This window comes from Salvia splendens, chromosome 6, assembly GCF_004379255.2.
Source record: "Salvia splendens isolate huo1 chromosome 6, SspV2, whole genome shotgun sequence".
Taxonomy (NCBI): domain Eukaryota; kingdom Viridiplantae; phylum Streptophyta; class Magnoliopsida; order Lamiales; family Lamiaceae; genus Salvia; species Salvia splendens.
Window position 1 is genome coordinate 34,969,212 of NC_056037.1, and position 17,256 is coordinate 34,986,467.

Genomic DNA, 17,256 nt, shown 5'->3' on the forward strand with positions numbered 1-17,256 from the left:
GTCTACTTTCATGAGACAGTAAGAGTGTCCACAATGGTTAGGCGCAGTTATAGCCGCGCCTTGGGGCGGTCCATAGTGGCGGAGATGTCAACCCCTGGGGCGGACGAGGAGATGGGGGCGGTAGGCGGCGGATGACGGATAGGCGCAACGAGGGCGAGGACGCGGCGGGTCTCCTTTGCGCCGCACCTATAGCCGCGCCTCCCATAGTATCCGGCGATCGGCGCGCCGGCGGTCGAATTTTTATTTTTTTTGTAGAGGAAGAAGATAGAGAAGCAGAATGGAGCGAGAAGAAGGGGGAAGAAGAGGATGAATAGGAACGACGTTTAGTTTAGGTTTTCTTTTAATAGATTCTATGTATATTTAAATGAATATAAGTAGTAATACAACGAAAATTCGACTTTTTTTAATATTCGTTGTATAATTTTACTCTTTTGCAATACAACGAATATTCGGGTCCAATTACCTCATTTTCTAATTATTTACATTGCGATAATTTTAATTATACTTAATTGAAACTAAAAACATTTTAAAATAAAAACAGATTATAAAATTTGGGGGCTATTGGAAGTGTCCACCATAGTGGCGGAAACAAAATTTTAGGGCTATGGACAAAAAAACTGGAGCTATAGATAAAAACTGGGGCGGAGCTATTTGGGTGTCCGCCTTATCGTGGACACCCTAAAGTATTAATTTATTTTTATAAGAGAGAGCATTACGGTGAGAGTTTGAAAGACTTCTAGGACAATAAAGCACTACTCATTTATTAGGATGCTTCTCCCAAAATTAATAAATTATGATTGAAATTTTCACAAGGGGGACTAGTAACTATTATTAATCCTCTTAATAATAAAAATATATTTGAATAAAATTTGTATTTTCATGAATTTATTATCTTCATCATTTAACTATCTTAATAGCTGGGACAATAACAAAAAAATATGACTAAATTATCTTGGGACGGAAGAAGTATGATTCTAGATAATTGTATAAAAATGGGAGGCATTAATGATTATCAATCGAATTATCCAATTGAGTGATCTACTAAATTAAAATAATTTTAATTTGCCTTGGATGAAATTAAAATTATAAATAAGTTAGATACTCCTTTTTCCCGATCAAGAAATTGAATACATCAAAATAATATGCCGTGTGCATTTGCCTCTCATGAAAACTCAGTCTCTAAATTAGAAGAGTAAACTCTGGTTATCATCATAAGTGGAAGTTTGACGTATAAGTAAAATATCAATGGTTAATTTGGCCCCAATATTTTTGGCATGCTAACTTATTTTATTTATATATTTGATTTTTTTTTTAAATATTTGACTTAAACAAGAACGGTCATGATTTCTTTGAAAATATGACTCGTACTCTAGAATGTGACGGATCGAACAATAGCGCGAATGTTTTTAATGAACTAAAACACTACTTATATAGAGGTGCAATCAAATTATAACTAGCTTAATGTTTTTAATGAACTAAAACACTACTTATATAGAGGTGCAATTAAATTATAACTAGCTTAATGTGATATCTTTAATAACTGTTGATTATGTGGGCTGTTATGTTGGTGGATAATTATTTGGACTTGGGATTAATTCTGGCCCAGGAAGCTTGGGCTTCTGCTTTGCCCTAGCCCAATTATTTGGGTGATATATATACTCTCCACTCTCGCCACCGCCTTACTTTTTACACTCTCCCTCATTCTCTCACTTCTCTCTTTCTCTCGAGGCTGTTGAGTGTTCTCTGATGTTCTTCCTCTTCTCTGATGTTTCTCTGAGTGTTACACGATGGTTTATCACAAGTTTTTGAGTGATTAAACGAATGTGTGGGTAGAGATAAGCAACTGCTTCGGTTGCTTGGGTTTCAGAGGAGCTAGCTAGGGTTTCTGGTTTGAGAGGTTTTGTGTGAAGTGGTTCCTAGAGAATATAGATCCAGTGGTGTGGAGTGGTTTGAGGTTGATTTCCGTGGTTTGTGAAGTGTTCTCACGGTTGGAATCAACTGTGCTCCCTTGGATCGTGGTTTTGGTCAATAGATCTTCACTATTAGCGGGTGACTGAGCCATATCTCTTAGATCTATGCGATTCCTTTGATTTCTCTCTATATTTTGCATTACTTGGTTTGATCCGAGAGGATCTTGTGTTGTATTACTGATTTGGGTTTTCAAGTGTGCAGGTCTCAGTGATTTCTTGGAGCGTTCGGTCCAAGATTGCAAGTCTGAGATATTTTACTATTGATTGTTGTAATAGCTTGTAAATCAGTCGCGTGGTTGATAGTTTGACTGAGCTATCTTGTACAAGACTAAAGAGGTCTCGGTAATTAGTGAATTCAAAACTAATTTGATTCCTACGATAACTAATTAATACATAATGTCAATGACATGAGTATTTCTTCACAAATTTAGATTGATATTTTTATATTTAAATATCACCACATACACTAAGTATGTCAATCTAGAGACATGATATGCTGCACAACATTAAATGAGCGCCTATGAGCGACTGCAAACGTGGCAGTTAAATTCCGATTATTTTTCTCTCAGTTAAAAGCTTTTTAAATATTCTCTCTCCTCTGTTTCCATATTAATATATTATCTTGCTTGACTAAAGAGAAAATATTCAGTTCTACGATTTTTAGGAAAACTGCAGTTTAAACCTTTTTATCTGCAAATTCTCCAGTTTTTTTGGGGAAATTCTTCAATAAATTTCTTCTCCATCTCTAATAGGGTAGATTGAACGATGGACTGCTATTATCATGGATTTGTCGAAGTTAAGAAACGATTTCAAAACAAGTTTAAATGTGTCGACACATGTTTCTCTGCAAAGATCATTTTTTTTTAAAAAAAAGTAAATCTGCAAAAGCTGGTTTTATGAAATTTTAGGAAGAAGTTGTAGAAACCTTGAGAAAATTAAATCACAAAATTCGTTGAAGCGTGCCGATATATGGAATTCCAATTGAATGGTTGAATTATGGGAATGATTTAGCGTTAATTAAATTGTGGGAAGCATTCATGGTTAAAATAAACTCGGTCGCAAGGTTGAAGAAGAACAGTCCATGAGTAGAAAATACTGGGGGCCCCACCGTAACCACAATGTGTGAATGATAGCAGGAGTAATATGTTAAGAGTGATTGATATTCGATATGGGTGTGAAGAAGGAGAAAATTATGGAGTATATGTCTATCCACCTCTATCACGAGTAACTTCCTACTAAACATGACAATAAATTGCATTAGAAGTATTACTCTGTTTATATTAACATAGCAATTACAAATGCAAAATGAACTGTTAACTTCTTACTAAACATGACAATAAATTTGGTGCATGCCGAAATTAATGAATGCAAGAGAATCGCAGAAATTTCAATATAACAACACAAATTAACCAATGCGATTAATCATGTCAAATTCTTGTCTTTTATATGTAATCTCGTATATCTTACATAAAAACCTACCTCTCATATGATCTTCTCCCCATAATGGAATTAACACAATTGCAAGACAAATATTCATGACTTAAAAAAAGAAAATTTGGTAGAAATATCAATGACAAATTAATAGTACTAGTATATAAACGACTTTATAGCTCTCAGAACAAAAAAAATGATACAAAATGTAGCAAGATTAGTTCATAACCAATCAAGATGAATTCAATCCAATACACAATAGAGAATATAAAATATCCAAACAAAAAAACTAGAGCAAGAAAAATCAGGAAAATGAAGATAAAAATGTTTAGAAAATGAAGGCTAAGGCAGCAGAAGCTATAACAAAGAAGAAGCTGGTAGTTAGAGAAACAGAGGCAGAATTAGGACGTGGTGGTGGTGGAATACGTCCAGACTGTCTAGTTGGCGGTGGCGCTCCCCCTGGCCTTGGGGTTTCAGCGTCGGGCGTTGGCGCACATGCATCCGGCTGGGGAGTGGTGGGTGTGGCTGGGGGAGGGGTGGTCACGGGCGGAGTGGGACCACCGGTGGATGATGAGACTACTGTGATGTTTAGTTTCTGTCCCGCTTCGCAGTGTCTGCCTATGCTGCAGATGTAGTAGCGCTCTCCGGCCATGTCAAGGGTGATATTGGCCGGTCCGGTGGTGATGATGTTGCCAATGGCATTGTCGTCGCTGCAATCATCGTACGAGGCTTTGGGCACTTGGACTACGTCGTGCTCGTTAGTCATAAAGTTGAACACTGTTGGCAAGTAAAACACAATCAGTATATATCTCCTTAAAAAAGAACTGAAACAACTATATAAGTCTCGTGGACGTACCTAGGATATCACCAACCATGAATGTTTTGCCAGAAGCCCAATTGGAGTAAGAGACAGAAGCACTTGTGGGAATTCTCCATCCCATGTTGTCTCCAACTGTATGCACAGTTTGTGCTGCTGCAAAGTTAACAACAACTAGGCCAAAAAGAGCACAATATATCATGAAAATTGAGACTCTCTCCATTTTCAAAACTATATGATGAGATATGGTTATAGTGGTTTGCAAAATGTTTATTGAGAGAGGGGTATATATAGTGCAATATTTTGGAAATAATCATGAAGTTGCATAAGAGGGAATTGAATTGGCTCAACCCAATCAATGTCCACTCTGGCTTGTAGAATAAATCGGACGTCTACTTAGGAATATTTTGAACTTTCCACTATTGGAATATATCAACTAATTTTGTGCGTATGTGTTATGACTAAGTCCATTTACTAATTTAGTTTAATAATATAAATGAGCTTGATATTATTAGTAGTATATTTTAATTAGAGATGTGAATCGTCCGTACTCTAGTTGATATCGAGCTAATTTTGGTTTGATCCATCCGATCCGAATGATATTTTTTCAGGCTTAATTGTCTATGAAGCCTCAGCTATTCTAATTCAAGTTGTGGTTAATCAACTTTCGTCATTATGTTTTATTTAAGAGAAGTTTCTAGCTAATAAGTGACAAGAATATGCATCTAAACAAGTAAATTGAAGTAGATTTGAGTGAGTCAAAGAAGGCTCAGTTTTCATTTCTCTCATTCCCATTCGGGCTAACTATACGCAAATTTGAAGATTTTTATGAACCCATTTTTATAGTACTATATTTTTTTAAAGAATAGAAAACTAATAAAATCAAAGAAAAGTTGTTATACAGAAAAATCTTAAAACTCCGAGTCACTGAGTGTACGTATAACATTAATGAAAGACTTCGAGTATAAGATTATCTCCAATTATACACCAAATCTCATTTTTTGTGTTCAACACTTCTTTAATCATACTACAAATTCAAATCTATTTTTGTGTTTTTCTAAAAAACAACATTAAATTTGGATATGTACTATAGCTACTGTAAAAATTTTATGAGATATATACTTAGAAATGATATAAAGTTTAAATTATATGTAAATGATTGAATAAAATTATTTTTTAATATACCATATACTAAAAAAAAATTTATATTTGATATAAATAGTTGAAGATGGCATACATATATTTTGTCACCAAAGCAAGAATCCATCGAGGTGTTGTATTCCACGTATATATATTTTTCCTATATATAGTCAGGCACAATATTACTCAACTCAAGTGAATTGTACTACTCATTTTCTCTAAAGGTTATAAAGTATACTGCTAAACCAACCTCATAATTTTAAACTAATGCCAACAAAGAAATTAAAGTTTATACTCTACATTAGTTCATTGAAATACTTCAATATTTCTATTTTAGTCTATGAATCAAAATCAAACTATGGTGAATTTGTCCTTGATCCCATTTTCCATTAGCATATATTACTCCAATATATTAGTCTCTCTATTTTACCGTATCAATTTTCATTAAAACTCATACCATCACTAAGACTATTTTGGTGAAACCAGAGTTATAAACAACCGCTACAACTAATTACAAAGTAACTAATAGAAACGGAGTGTAAAAAAACACATAATCTATCACGGAACACCAAGCTATTGAGACTCAACGACACGCCCTCGAAAATATGAACTACCCTCAATTTGAAGTTTACGAGTCGACAGTCCATTGTATTGAAGGAGCCAAAAAGCTAGTGTATAAAGTTGAAGGGTTAATGATGAAAGAAGCAGTTGTGTACGGATTGACAAGTCCATTTTATTTCACACCTATATTACTTGACTTTATTACAATAATATTTGAATAAGTTGCTCTTCAATTACGGTTGTTAGCCCGATTTAATCAACGTTATATGGAATATGACATTTGTTTCACATATATAAATCTATAGAACAAATAAATATGGTTACAAAAATCAAATAACACGACACATTTTCTTAGCACAAATGAATTTATTGGCATGATAGTGGGTCCAACTGCTCTGGGTCGTGTAGAAGTAAAGAAATTTGACCAAATCAACAAGGCCAAGCGCATTTAGCATATGGCCTTAATTGGTTTTCATTTAATTTTGATAATCTGAGATGAATATAATTTGCGATTTTTTGTAATAATATTAATTAGGATCCACTGTGTTAATAATGATATTTTCTTATTACTATGATATACAAAAGTCCAAGGAAATGAGATTAATATTGCATGTTTATCACTAGCATTAATAAAAAGAAAGAAATTCGAGCTAATGAAGGCCTTTCATTTGTGCATTGACAATCAATTATGAGACTTTTCTAGCACATTAATTACGCACAAGACTTTGCATATGAGAAGGAAGAAATAAACAGAAATAAGCCTTTGTAAACCAACGGCTGATTGTTTCAAAGTCGTGAAGACCGACCCACTTTTCTCTCATTCCCAATCAGAAATAATTTTAGAATCTAAAAATAAATGGTGATTTTGAGTTTAAGTAATTTCTCGAATTGATTTGAAAGACAAATCTTATTAGTTCTAAATGACCAGTCTTGTCCACAATGCAATATCTCGTTAGTCACTTTGTTTAAACAACTGGGAACCATAAAAGTTTGTCACTCCCTTCAATTAAAATGAATTATATAGTTCGTTAATATTGTATTACTACTACCATTGATCATATAGAAACGTGAAGTCGTTGTAGTATAGTGGTAAGTATTCCCGCCTGTCACGCGGGTGACCCGGGTTCGATCCCCGGCAACGGCGATTTTTTTTTCCATTTTACAGAATTTATATTTGTATTACAAAAAACGTTAATTTAAATGCGTGTGGCCTTCGAGTCTTTTACCTAAGCTAATTAAAATCAAAATATAAGAAGCTAAAGTTTGGAGTATATATATATGTCTTTTTTGGTTAAGCTTAAAGCATTGAAATGAAAGGACACCACTATGTTTGGTTCCAATTTATGATGCATGCATTTCTGACCCATCTTGATTTAAGACGTTTCATATTGTAAAATATTAAAGTGATTTTGTTGAATGGTGAAATGTCCAATCAAATCATATGGTGCATGCCTAGCCCCCACCTGACCCTCACATTTAAAAGAACATGCCATAAATAATAAACCAACAAACTCAGCTCATTCCAACATTATAATAAATTCTTCAAGACATGTGTATTATTATTAAAAAGTAAATCTATCCTTCTAAATATAGACTTGATAACATTCTGAACATGCACCCTGTCTCTTATTCCAATATTTTTTTTATTAATTTATATACATAAAATTTGAATGATAATAACCTAACATGCACATATTAATCTATCAAAAAAATAAAATAAATAAATACTCCTACTATCTATGCAAGTAGCAAATCCGAGAGGGATCGGAGAATTAGTTGAAATCACAGAAAAAATACACCAAATATAAATTACTAATTTTTATTAATAAATTGAATAAACACAAAGTGGAGTCTGATAGTACAAAATAATAGAGTAGTAGAAATAGGAGATAATTAAGGTTGATAAAGCTTATTCCCACACCTGCATTTCCAAGATAGAAGATAGTAGGTGTCATCTTCTCTGTGAGATGATATAGACACTCCCCATTTCTTGGTTTGATGAGGTGGAATTACCAAAGTAGCCTCGCATGGCCTGCAAGTCATGCACTTGTTGACACAAGCAGGTGGCCTTGACCCCAACACCATCTTCCTCACCTCCTCCTCATCTTTCAATGATGATGATGTTGCCCTAATCCCACCTGATCATATCCACAAACATAATTAATTAATTAATTAATCAATCAATCATGCATGTTGGTATGTGTAGCATCTACCTGAGGAGATGGAGGAAATTAGGAAGATTGTTGTGAGTGCAAAAGTGAGGAAGAGGTGGTTTCTTGATAGAGGCATGGTGGTGGTGATTTTTGTGATAGGGGAAATGGGTATGAAGACAAATTATGATGAGCAGTGTGTGTAGAATGAGGGGACAAGACAGTTATACAGTGTTGAGAAATCATGGGCTTCTTCTCTTGCACCAATTTCAATTTCCATCTGCCACAGAAAACAATGTTTAATTAATAGGGTTTCTCCTTTTGGGAAAATGTTGTGTTTCATGACTCTGGTTGTCCAACTTGTTTTTCTTTTCTCTTTTAGTCCATGGAGTACTATATATCTGGGGTTTTACTATTCACAGTTGCTACAAGTGCTTTATTGTTATTTTTTGCATCCTTATAAGATTTGGGGAATCGCGTGAATGTGTTACTATTAGTCAAAGTTTTATGGTTTCTTGAAAAAATACCTATTTGAATTTCTTGTTAATTAAAATATATTTTCCTACTCCTATAGGTCGCATTAAAATGAATCCGCGCTTTAAATGTTAACTAAAACTGCATATTGATAGTCGAATTTGTATATTGTTCAAAATGGATATGTATTTGAACAATATATTGACCCGTAAATTCTATTTTTAATGGATACATATTCATTTTCAACATTATGCAGATCCACGTTGAACAATTTATAGATTCTATATTGTTCAAAATGAATCTGCATTTGAATGCAAATCCATGTTCAACTATATTCAGATCCTTCATACTATTAAACAAATATATTTCGATGAATACAAATTCATTTCGAATATTATACAGATCCACATTGAACAATATACTAATTCACGTTGAACAATATACAGATTTGATTTTGCAATATATGCAAATTCTTTTTTTTAACAAGTACAGATTCAATTTGTTATATACTCCTTTCATCCACAGTAGGCCGGAGTCCTATTTAATTTGGGCACAAATACTATAAAGTAAATTAAGTGAGTTGAATAAGTTAATGGAACATGGATCACACTTATATACTATGATAAAATGTGAGTAGAATAAGTTGTTGGAATGTGAGACATACTTACTATTTATGATAAAAGTGAAATTATGACTTTTATTGTGGGACAGATGAAAATTAATGAAAAAATAAGACTCCACAAAGACATGGGCTAGCAATAGTCTAGTAAAAAACTCCTACTGCCACATCATCATGCCCTTCCCACAACCTAGCAATAGCCTAACCAAACAAGAACCTAGCTTACGCCCTAGCCCAACAAATAAATTGACAAATACGATTAATTCATTTAAATTGTTGGTGTTTATCAAATATTAAAAAATGAAGTGCAATGAATTGTAAATATAAAATATAAAATATAAATAAATAAAATATAAAAAGAAAAAAAAATCGGCTAGCCGATCGCTCGCCGCGCAATAGGTGGCTAGCGATCGGCTAGTCCACGCCCTAGTTCGTCCGTTGGGCTAGCCTAACGCAATAGCGGACTAGCTGAGCCCCCTAGCCGCACGCTGGTGGCTAGGGCGTCGGCTAGTCCACTATTTCAGATGCTCTTATTGTGGGAGTATATATTTACTTTAAAAATAGGAATGTCAAGTGTCCATTTTAGATTTTAGATCTTACAATAGCGCCAATCAAATTCTATCTTAGTCATATGTATATTTTTCTATATTCCTAACTCCTTTTGAATAATTAAGATATATACCGTTGCTAATTACGATATATAACCGTTGCTAATTACGATATATAACCGTATTATCATGTATTTGTGTGTGATGAAAAATCATTAAATTGCATAATTACGATATATGACCGTTGCTAATTAATAGTAGTAAAATTTTAATGACACACAATAACGCCTATTACTCCATTCTCCTTATAACCTTTGCATGCGCTATATAAATAAATCTCTTTCCACTGTGTCCAACATACGAAGGCTTTCTTAAAGAAGCTTCTTGCAGTCTCGTGATGTTAGCAAGAAAAATGAAGTGAAGTTTGAGCTTAGCAGCACAACTCAAAGTGGTGGAAGAGGGCCTAGCACTTGCTGGTATGAGTCATCGGAACTTCAATCTTGCAGGGGAAGAAGTGGTTATGTTCTTCCTCCGTCCTCGCAAGACCATGCATGTAAGAGTTGACGGTGACATTCGACATCACTACCCAAAAAGGCGACCTTCTCCACTGTTGACGGTGGCGCAGCTATTAAATCTTTTATTTAATTTTTGAAATGTTGGATCCAAGTCCCAAATGTTTTGTTGATTAAATAGATAAAGAAGAAGAAGAAGCGTGGCGGTTCTGATCCGGTTATATGGACTAATTCTGATTTCAATAGAGGGAATGGAATTGAAATGGAAGATGCTTATAGAAGAAGCCTCAGGGTGTCCTCCCCTTTACATTTAGCAAACTTCTTTTCCTTTTTTTCTTTCTTTCCTTTTCTTTAGGAATAAGATATATTGTTAGGTTAAATGGATTCATGATTACGGTAATAATCGGCAACACTTTTCTAGGTAATTTGACTTTTCAAAAATAAATAAAATGAAAATATACAACGAGCATATAAACTCATTATAAGTTTTAGTTTAATCATGCAACCAACTTATGTCACGACCGCATTTTCTATGGATAGAAAACACGGTTGATCGCGACTAGGGGAGGATTAAAGAAGCGGGGAAGAAAGGGAAAAACACAAATTGACCATAGCTCGAAACAAATGGGAATAGCTTGAAATAAAATCAGAGTTTTGAACAAAATAGACCTGAGTCTTTTAAGATGCACAACGGAAGCAAATGAACGCGGTTCCATGTATGAAGACATGAACCTCCGAGAGTCAAAATCTGACTGAATTAAATGTCTTGTCTCAATAGCACTTCCTCCACCACTTCACTGCTCAACCTGCACATTTAGAAATATATGCAGGGCTGAGTACAAAATACTCAGTGAACACATTGCCGAAAATTACACATATACATTTGAAAAATATTGTCAAGCCATCATCACAGTAACACTCGGGGTGTTGTTGAAAAGACCCGAGCTTACTAAAAATATCACATTGGGTTGCAACCCCTTTTTCCGGTACTTAGCCATGATCACATTGTGCCGTCGAGATGGTGTTCTCGCACGGTCACCTTCTCTGCCCATCATGTCAGAGGTATTCTTGTGCCGGGAAGGTGGCCACCTTCCACGGTCACCTTCTCTGCCCAACATGTCGGAGGTATCATTGTGCCGGGAAGGTGGCCACCTTCCTCGGTCACCTGCTCTGCCCAACATGTCAGAGGTAGCTTGTGTACACTAGTCCGAGCGGGGACACCACCTTCACTGGGACCCGAATTCGACTTATATCATCATTCATAATTCACTTGGCCGTAGCCAACAGATAGGCATCATACACAAAACATTTATGGCAAGACAACATCTTTAATAATCACGAACATGTGTTCGTGTTTTCATAAAATACGATTTGTATTTTTAGTATAGGAAAGCTCACCTTGATCGTTTAGTTCCCTTAACTTGAATCTTTCGTTCCGACTTTACTTTGCAATCGTACCCTTTTGAAAATAAAACAATAGAAAAATACTAATTTAGTTTTAAACTAATCTAATTAAATTAGAAAGAAAATCTCAAGGTTAAACCCTATTATTAATAATAATATTATTATTATTTGTATCATCATCATCATCATCATCATCATCATCATCATCATCATCATCATCATCATCATCATCATCATCATCATCATCATCATTTTTACTATTAAACTTGCATTATTTGAACTTACATTATTTATTACTAGTTCGTTTGCTATTTCGGCTCCGATTAAGTGGCATTCCATACACTACTACAATTCTACGCAAAACTCTAAAATAAGTCCCAAGCTCAATTATTTGATCTTGTTTCTCGGTTTTTGCGTATTTTCGATTATTTGGCGGCCGCCCAAGGCGTCGCGTGCGACGCCGGTCGGCCCTTCGCGTCTCAACTTTAATATTTCCCATCCTCGGAACTCAATAATTTATTCAGGAATTAATTAATTAGGCTGCGAGCTCAATTCCTTCAATTAATTCCAATCCAAGGATATCACTTATATACAACCAACATAATTAATTACAAGCCCAACCGTTAGATTTTCTAGGCCCAAAATAATTAATCTCTTGGCCCAATCATTAAAAAAAACTTAACCCACTTCTACAATTAAAAGACTAATTTATGGCCTCTTTTAGAAGATGGGATCGGCCCAACTATTAATTTGTAGACCATCTTAGCTAATTAAATAAGACAGCCCATTAATCAACTTGGCCCAGAAACAAATAAAGAGGCCCAATGATACTAATTGAGGACACCTATTTGTTATTCCGCCTCCATCAGCTCCCTCGAGAATTTCCCCCAAATCACCTTTCTTCACAAAATGCAATCCCTAGTTTAGGAGGAACTACGCCATTTCTCCGGTGAAAACGCCGTCGGCGGCTAGCTCTCCACCGATCCTTTCCGCCGGCGTCTCTCTCTCATTCTCCTTCCGCTCAACACACTCTCTCTCTCTCTCGGCGACCAGCGCCGCCGCTCACTGTCGTCCGATGTTCGGAGGGACGATTGCTGCTGTTCCGCAGTGACCGTGCAGCGATCTCCGCTGGGCAGCCCGTCAGTCTCAACCTAAAGCTAAGTTCTCCTTCCCCCTTCCCCATCTACTCAATTCTTTGAGTTATTACAGTAGCTATGAGTGCATCTAAGTTTCTAAGTTGAAAGTCCTAAATATTTGTGATGTTCACACCTTGATCTTGTAGGGATTGATTATTGCTTTCGATACTTGGGTGTTCAAAGTTTGGGGATCGTACTGCTTAATTCTAGCAGCCTATATTGCCATGTAAAGAGCTTGATTCTTGATCACTGAGTCATTCTTATTGTTGCTACGAGATGAGATTCCTATTGAATTTTCTAAGTTCTTGGCTAACACTGTGGTTGTTCTACACATGATGCAAGGAGAGTGCGTTGTGAAGTTACCTTGCTTGGTAATTCGTTCTTTGTTGTGGGGCTCCTCTCGCTCCTTGCTACTACTCGCTGCACCCATTTCCTTGTGAAACTTTAGGTGTCGAAGAGCGGGGAGGAGGAGGAGGTGAGGAGAGGCAGCTGCTTCTATTTTGGCAGTTTGTTTATGAAACTTGGGGACAAAGTCTCTATTTTGGGGTTTCATAGTGATGTGTAGGTGATAAAAAAATGATTGTGATATCTACATACTTATACAAAAGATGGAAGATGGTAGTGACACTTATCTTTAAAAATATATTTTGTCAGAGGATATGATTTCCTCCTGCTCTCTAATTAATGCAGCATTAAATGCTGCATGATGGCATATATTCTCTCGGATCTTTCCAATGTTACACCTTTTTTTATTCTATTTATTTATTATTATTATTATTATTATATAGATATTTTTTATCAATTTAATTATTTGAGTATTTATTTAATCATTCATTTAATTTAATGTAGGTATAATTGGTTCAAGTTCGTGGCTTTGGTGTAGGAAAACAAATAACATCCATAGTCTTCCCTGATGATGTATCGGACTTTCTTGGAGTGCGAGCACGACCGTTGAACGGGCTGCGTGAACTTTTCTCTAATTGTAATAGATAAGGATTTGATAAATTTGTATAATAATTTAGCGGACTTCGGAGATATGCCGGACATTATACCTTTTTATTTGGTGTTACTTTTTGTTTTTACTTGAAATATTCGTTTGAGAACGAAGCAACGATTATTTATAATTCCAAGATCAATTATTATACATGAAAATGGCAGATTTCGAATACTACAACGATCACTTATTATTCATCTTTAGGCTAATAATAATAATAAGGTACGAAAGTTCGGGTTGTTACAACTTATGAGCAATTACACTTTTTATTTAATTGGTTATTGTCATAGGTTTTATATCATGTAATTTAATATTGAAACGTTTTATTTTGTAGTTGTTTCATGTTTATTATGTTTTAATATTGATTTGTCTTTATTATATAGTTCTATATTTTTTGTTTATAATTTTCATATAATGATATTATTTTTAATTTTATTTAATTAGTTTATAACTTCAAGTCAATGTTTCAGAATAGCTTAGTCCGTGCATCACACCCCGTGCATCGCACGGGGTGTGACACTAGTTATTTTAAATGCCCAAGATGCCCTAATTAGAAATCTTCATGAAATTCGAGCATGACTTTTAGTTATAAAATCGTCACTTCTATGGATTATGGTGCAATTTTGTGGTGTGTCGTGTTCATGTCTATTTTTGCTGCAATTTTTTCTTTTCTTTTCAAATAATCATATCAGTATTAAGTAATATACTCTATATTTCGGATAATTACTCTAACTTCATGCTTCAAATGTAGTAAATCGGATTCCTAATCAAGCAATTCAAAATTGACAAGTCACAAGAACGAATACTCCAATTGATATGCAAGAATAAGTTAAAAGATTAAATTCAAATATGACTTCTAAAAAAGTAAGTATGACAAAAAATTAAATAAATACATAAATAAATAGTCGGAGTAGAAGGAAAGTGTAGATGAAATTTCTTTGACTCTCTAACTCAGCAGTTCATATATGTTGAATTTCTTTACTCTCTAACTCAACGGTTATATATCATAATTTAATGATTTTTCATCACTCACAAATTACGATTATAATTGGAATTTTGCACTAATCTGAGTTCTCATTTTTAGTTAATTTTTTTTCTTTTGATTTATTTTGTAGTCCTAATAATACGCCTAGAAAGAGGGGGGAAAAAGGAACGTGGACTGTGAATGCCAAACAGATTACTGTACACAATAAAAAATCCAACTTGATTATAATTTATCATTATCATTAATCTCATAAAAAAATGGATTGGTTATCACACAAGCATAAATAAGAAACTTCAATATTAGCTTCAGAGCAGCATTGCCATTAGAGCATGATTACAGTGTGTGGATCCTGATCCAAATAAAATCAGATTAGGATTTGACAATATGCACATGCACAAACACACACACACACAGTATGCACATGCACAAACACACACTATACACACACAATATGCTCATGCTTTATAAACACCGATTTTGTGCGAGTTTGCCACCAATATTCAAATAAGTTAAAATTATTAAGATGTGCATGTGCACAACATTTCGGTGCAGCATTTGATAAATCATTGGAGTTTCTGTATCACAACAAATTAGTATTGAGCCTAAATTATATTACTACAACACACAATCTTACTGCATACCCCCAGCTTTGAAAATCTAGTAATCCTGCTTCTTCCTCCTCTTTCCAGAATTGCTAGTACCGACCTCCCCAGCTAGTGCAATCACAAACAACATATGCACAACAAGTCACTAACTCAAACTTTAAAAACTGTAAGGAAATGCAAAGTAGAACTCACCATCCACCACCATCTCCGTGTCTCGTTTTTCAGGAGGCTTCTCATCACCAGCCTCAGTTTTTGTTAGGATCGTCGACTGCAACATTAGTTTGATATTGTCCGCTTTGGGTCAAGCCCGCACGGATTTGTTTTTGGGTCACTCCCAAAAGGCCTTAAACTAATTGGGGTTGGACAGGAATTATATACACCTTCCAACTTCCCTCCCTCATCCGATGTGGGATGGGTTTGTACCCCAACAAACCTCACCTCAAACCGAGACCACATCGGGAACGCAGTCGACACGAACCATCAATAAATTTTTCTATTTTCAGGTGCCATACATTGTTATTACAGTCGCGCAGGGCCATCTCTTGCGGCTCAGTTCCATGAATCGAGTCGGCAAAGACCGAGGGAACAATCTGAAAACACGTGAAATTAGATCAACACAGATAGTAATGTCTTAAAACACTGTCATGTAAGGCAACAAAGTACAAAAATTTGCTATTATATCTTTATTATTTTGCACTCGTTCCGTGCAGTGCCGTGCAGTGCAGTGCACTAAATGAGTTCATAACACTTTTAGTGCAGAAGTTTGCACTATTTCGGTGCACCAAAATAGTGCAAACCCAGTTGGTCAAATGTTTCATTACAAGCATCGTTTATTAATATTACATAGATTATGTTTTATCTTATCTATAATTACTAGGGGTGGGAAATTATACCGAAATACCGTAATACCGGACTTACCGTACCGAAAAAATACCGAAAATATCGATTTTTCGGTATACCACAGTTTCCGGTACGGTATGATACCGTACCGCAGTGTTTCGGTACGGTAACGGTATCAATTTTTCTATACCGCGGTATACCGTGGTATATCGGTATACCGATAGATTATTAGATATATATTAATATTAAATGTGTTATAATATATATATTACAGTTATATATATTATATTAAAAAAATTTTAATACATCAATTAATACAATAAAATTAAACATTCAAATGATAATTTATTCAAACAAATTCAAAATTAACCTGAATTATTTTTTTATCAACTCATCCTATTAAATATAATAAACACAATAGCACATAACACCGAAAGAAGATTGGAAATACGATATCGGGAATATGTTTCAACAGAGCACATTTGAAAGAATTTGTATTAACTCACACCATTTAGTATATGATTCTTTGTGTAATGTCATATTCCAAATATACAAAGTAATTAAAATTTTTGTTTTATTCTTCGTCCCACTTCATAAAATGTCAATTAAAAATATGTGCAGCTGAAAATGAATCAAATCGTTTAATTAGTGTTTAATTCATTGTATGCTATATTATTTTATATACTACTTAAATTGAAGGATGAATAAATAGGATACTGATAAGTCATTCTTAATTCTTAAAGAGAAATAAATGTCCAATTTAAATTACTAACTAGTGTCACTCCCATGTGATGCACGAGTCATTTTAATTTCTTCATATTTATTTCATTATGCGAAATAAAAGTTGTGAAATGATAAACAAAAGAATATTCGACATTATCTTACTTTGGATTATACTTTTTCAATCACATTAACCCCACATAGCCACAAGAGTGCGTTTAAATGCCACATTTTCTTAAAAATGTCAATACGATCACATTAAAATTTCAACACATATTTGTGTTGACATTTTAATAAATTGTCTTGACATTTAAATATCAGACTTAAAATTAAAAAGCATTTTAAATATG

General features: G+C 34.5%; 2 protein-coding genes, 1 long non-coding RNA gene and 1 other non-coding gene across 4 annotated transcripts; 2 read left to right on the plus strand and 2 right to left on the minus strand.

Annotated features, from left to right (window-relative positions):
* Nucleotides 1–3,555: 3,555 nt before the first annotated feature.
* LOC121807250 (stellacyanin-like) lies at nucleotides 3,556–4,521 on the minus strand. Its single transcript, XM_042207470.1, has 2 exons — nucleotides 4,258–4,521; nucleotides 3,556–4,178 (listed from the first exon to the last, which is right to left on the minus strand). The coding sequence occupies exons 1-2, from the start codon at nucleotides 4,439–4,441 to the stop codon at nucleotides 3,730–3,732; spliced, it is 633 nt and encodes a 210-aa protein (XP_042063404.1). The 5' UTR covers nucleotides 4,442–4,521; the 3' UTR covers nucleotides 3,556–3,729.
* Nucleotides 4,522–6,991: 2,470 nt separating this feature from the next.
* On the plus strand, nucleotides 6,992–7,063 carry TRNAD-GUC. The gene has a single exon. It is a non-coding gene; the product is annotated as a tRNA-Asp (tRNA).
* Nucleotides 7,064–7,713: 650 nt separating this feature from the next.
* Nucleotides 7,714–13,597, minus strand: LOC121807587 (EPIDERMAL PATTERNING FACTOR-like protein 2). The gene is made up of 2 exons (XM_042207848.1): nucleotides 13,126–13,597; nucleotides 7,714–8,057 (listed from the first exon to the last, which is right to left on the minus strand). The coding sequence occupies exons 1-2, from the start codon at nucleotides 13,313–13,315 to the stop codon at nucleotides 7,813–7,815; spliced, it is 435 nt and encodes a 144-aa protein (XP_042063782.1). The 5' UTR covers nucleotides 13,316–13,597; the 3' UTR covers nucleotides 7,714–7,812.
* Nucleotides 13,105–13,898, plus strand: LOC121807589. The gene is made up of 2 exons (XR_006051847.1): nucleotides 13,105–13,237; nucleotides 13,612–13,898. It is a non-coding gene; the product is annotated as an uncharacterized LOC121807589 (long non-coding RNA).
* The last annotated feature ends 3,358 nt before the right edge of the window (nucleotides 13,899–17,256 follow it).

What these genes read in the sequence shown, in the direction of transcription:
- LOC121807250 (XM_042207470.1), bottom strand. Translation starts at nt 4,441, where the DNA reads ATGGAGAGAGTCTCAATTTTCATGATATATTGTGCTCTTTTTGGCCTA. An exon ending in CATGGTTGGTGATATCCTAG is followed by an intron (nt 4,179 to 4,257) that starts GTACGTCCACGA and finishes ACTTGCCAACAG; the next exon opens with TGTTCAACTTTATGACTAAC.
- LOC121807587 (XM_042207848.1), bottom strand. Translation starts at nt 13,315, where the DNA reads ATGAAACCCCAAAATAGAGACTTTGTCCCCAAGTTTCATAAACAAACT. An exon ending in AGAACGAATTACCAAGCAAG is followed by an intron (nt 8,058 to 13,125) that starts GTAACTTCACAA and finishes GGATATGATCAG; the next exon opens with GTGGGATTAGGGCAACATCA.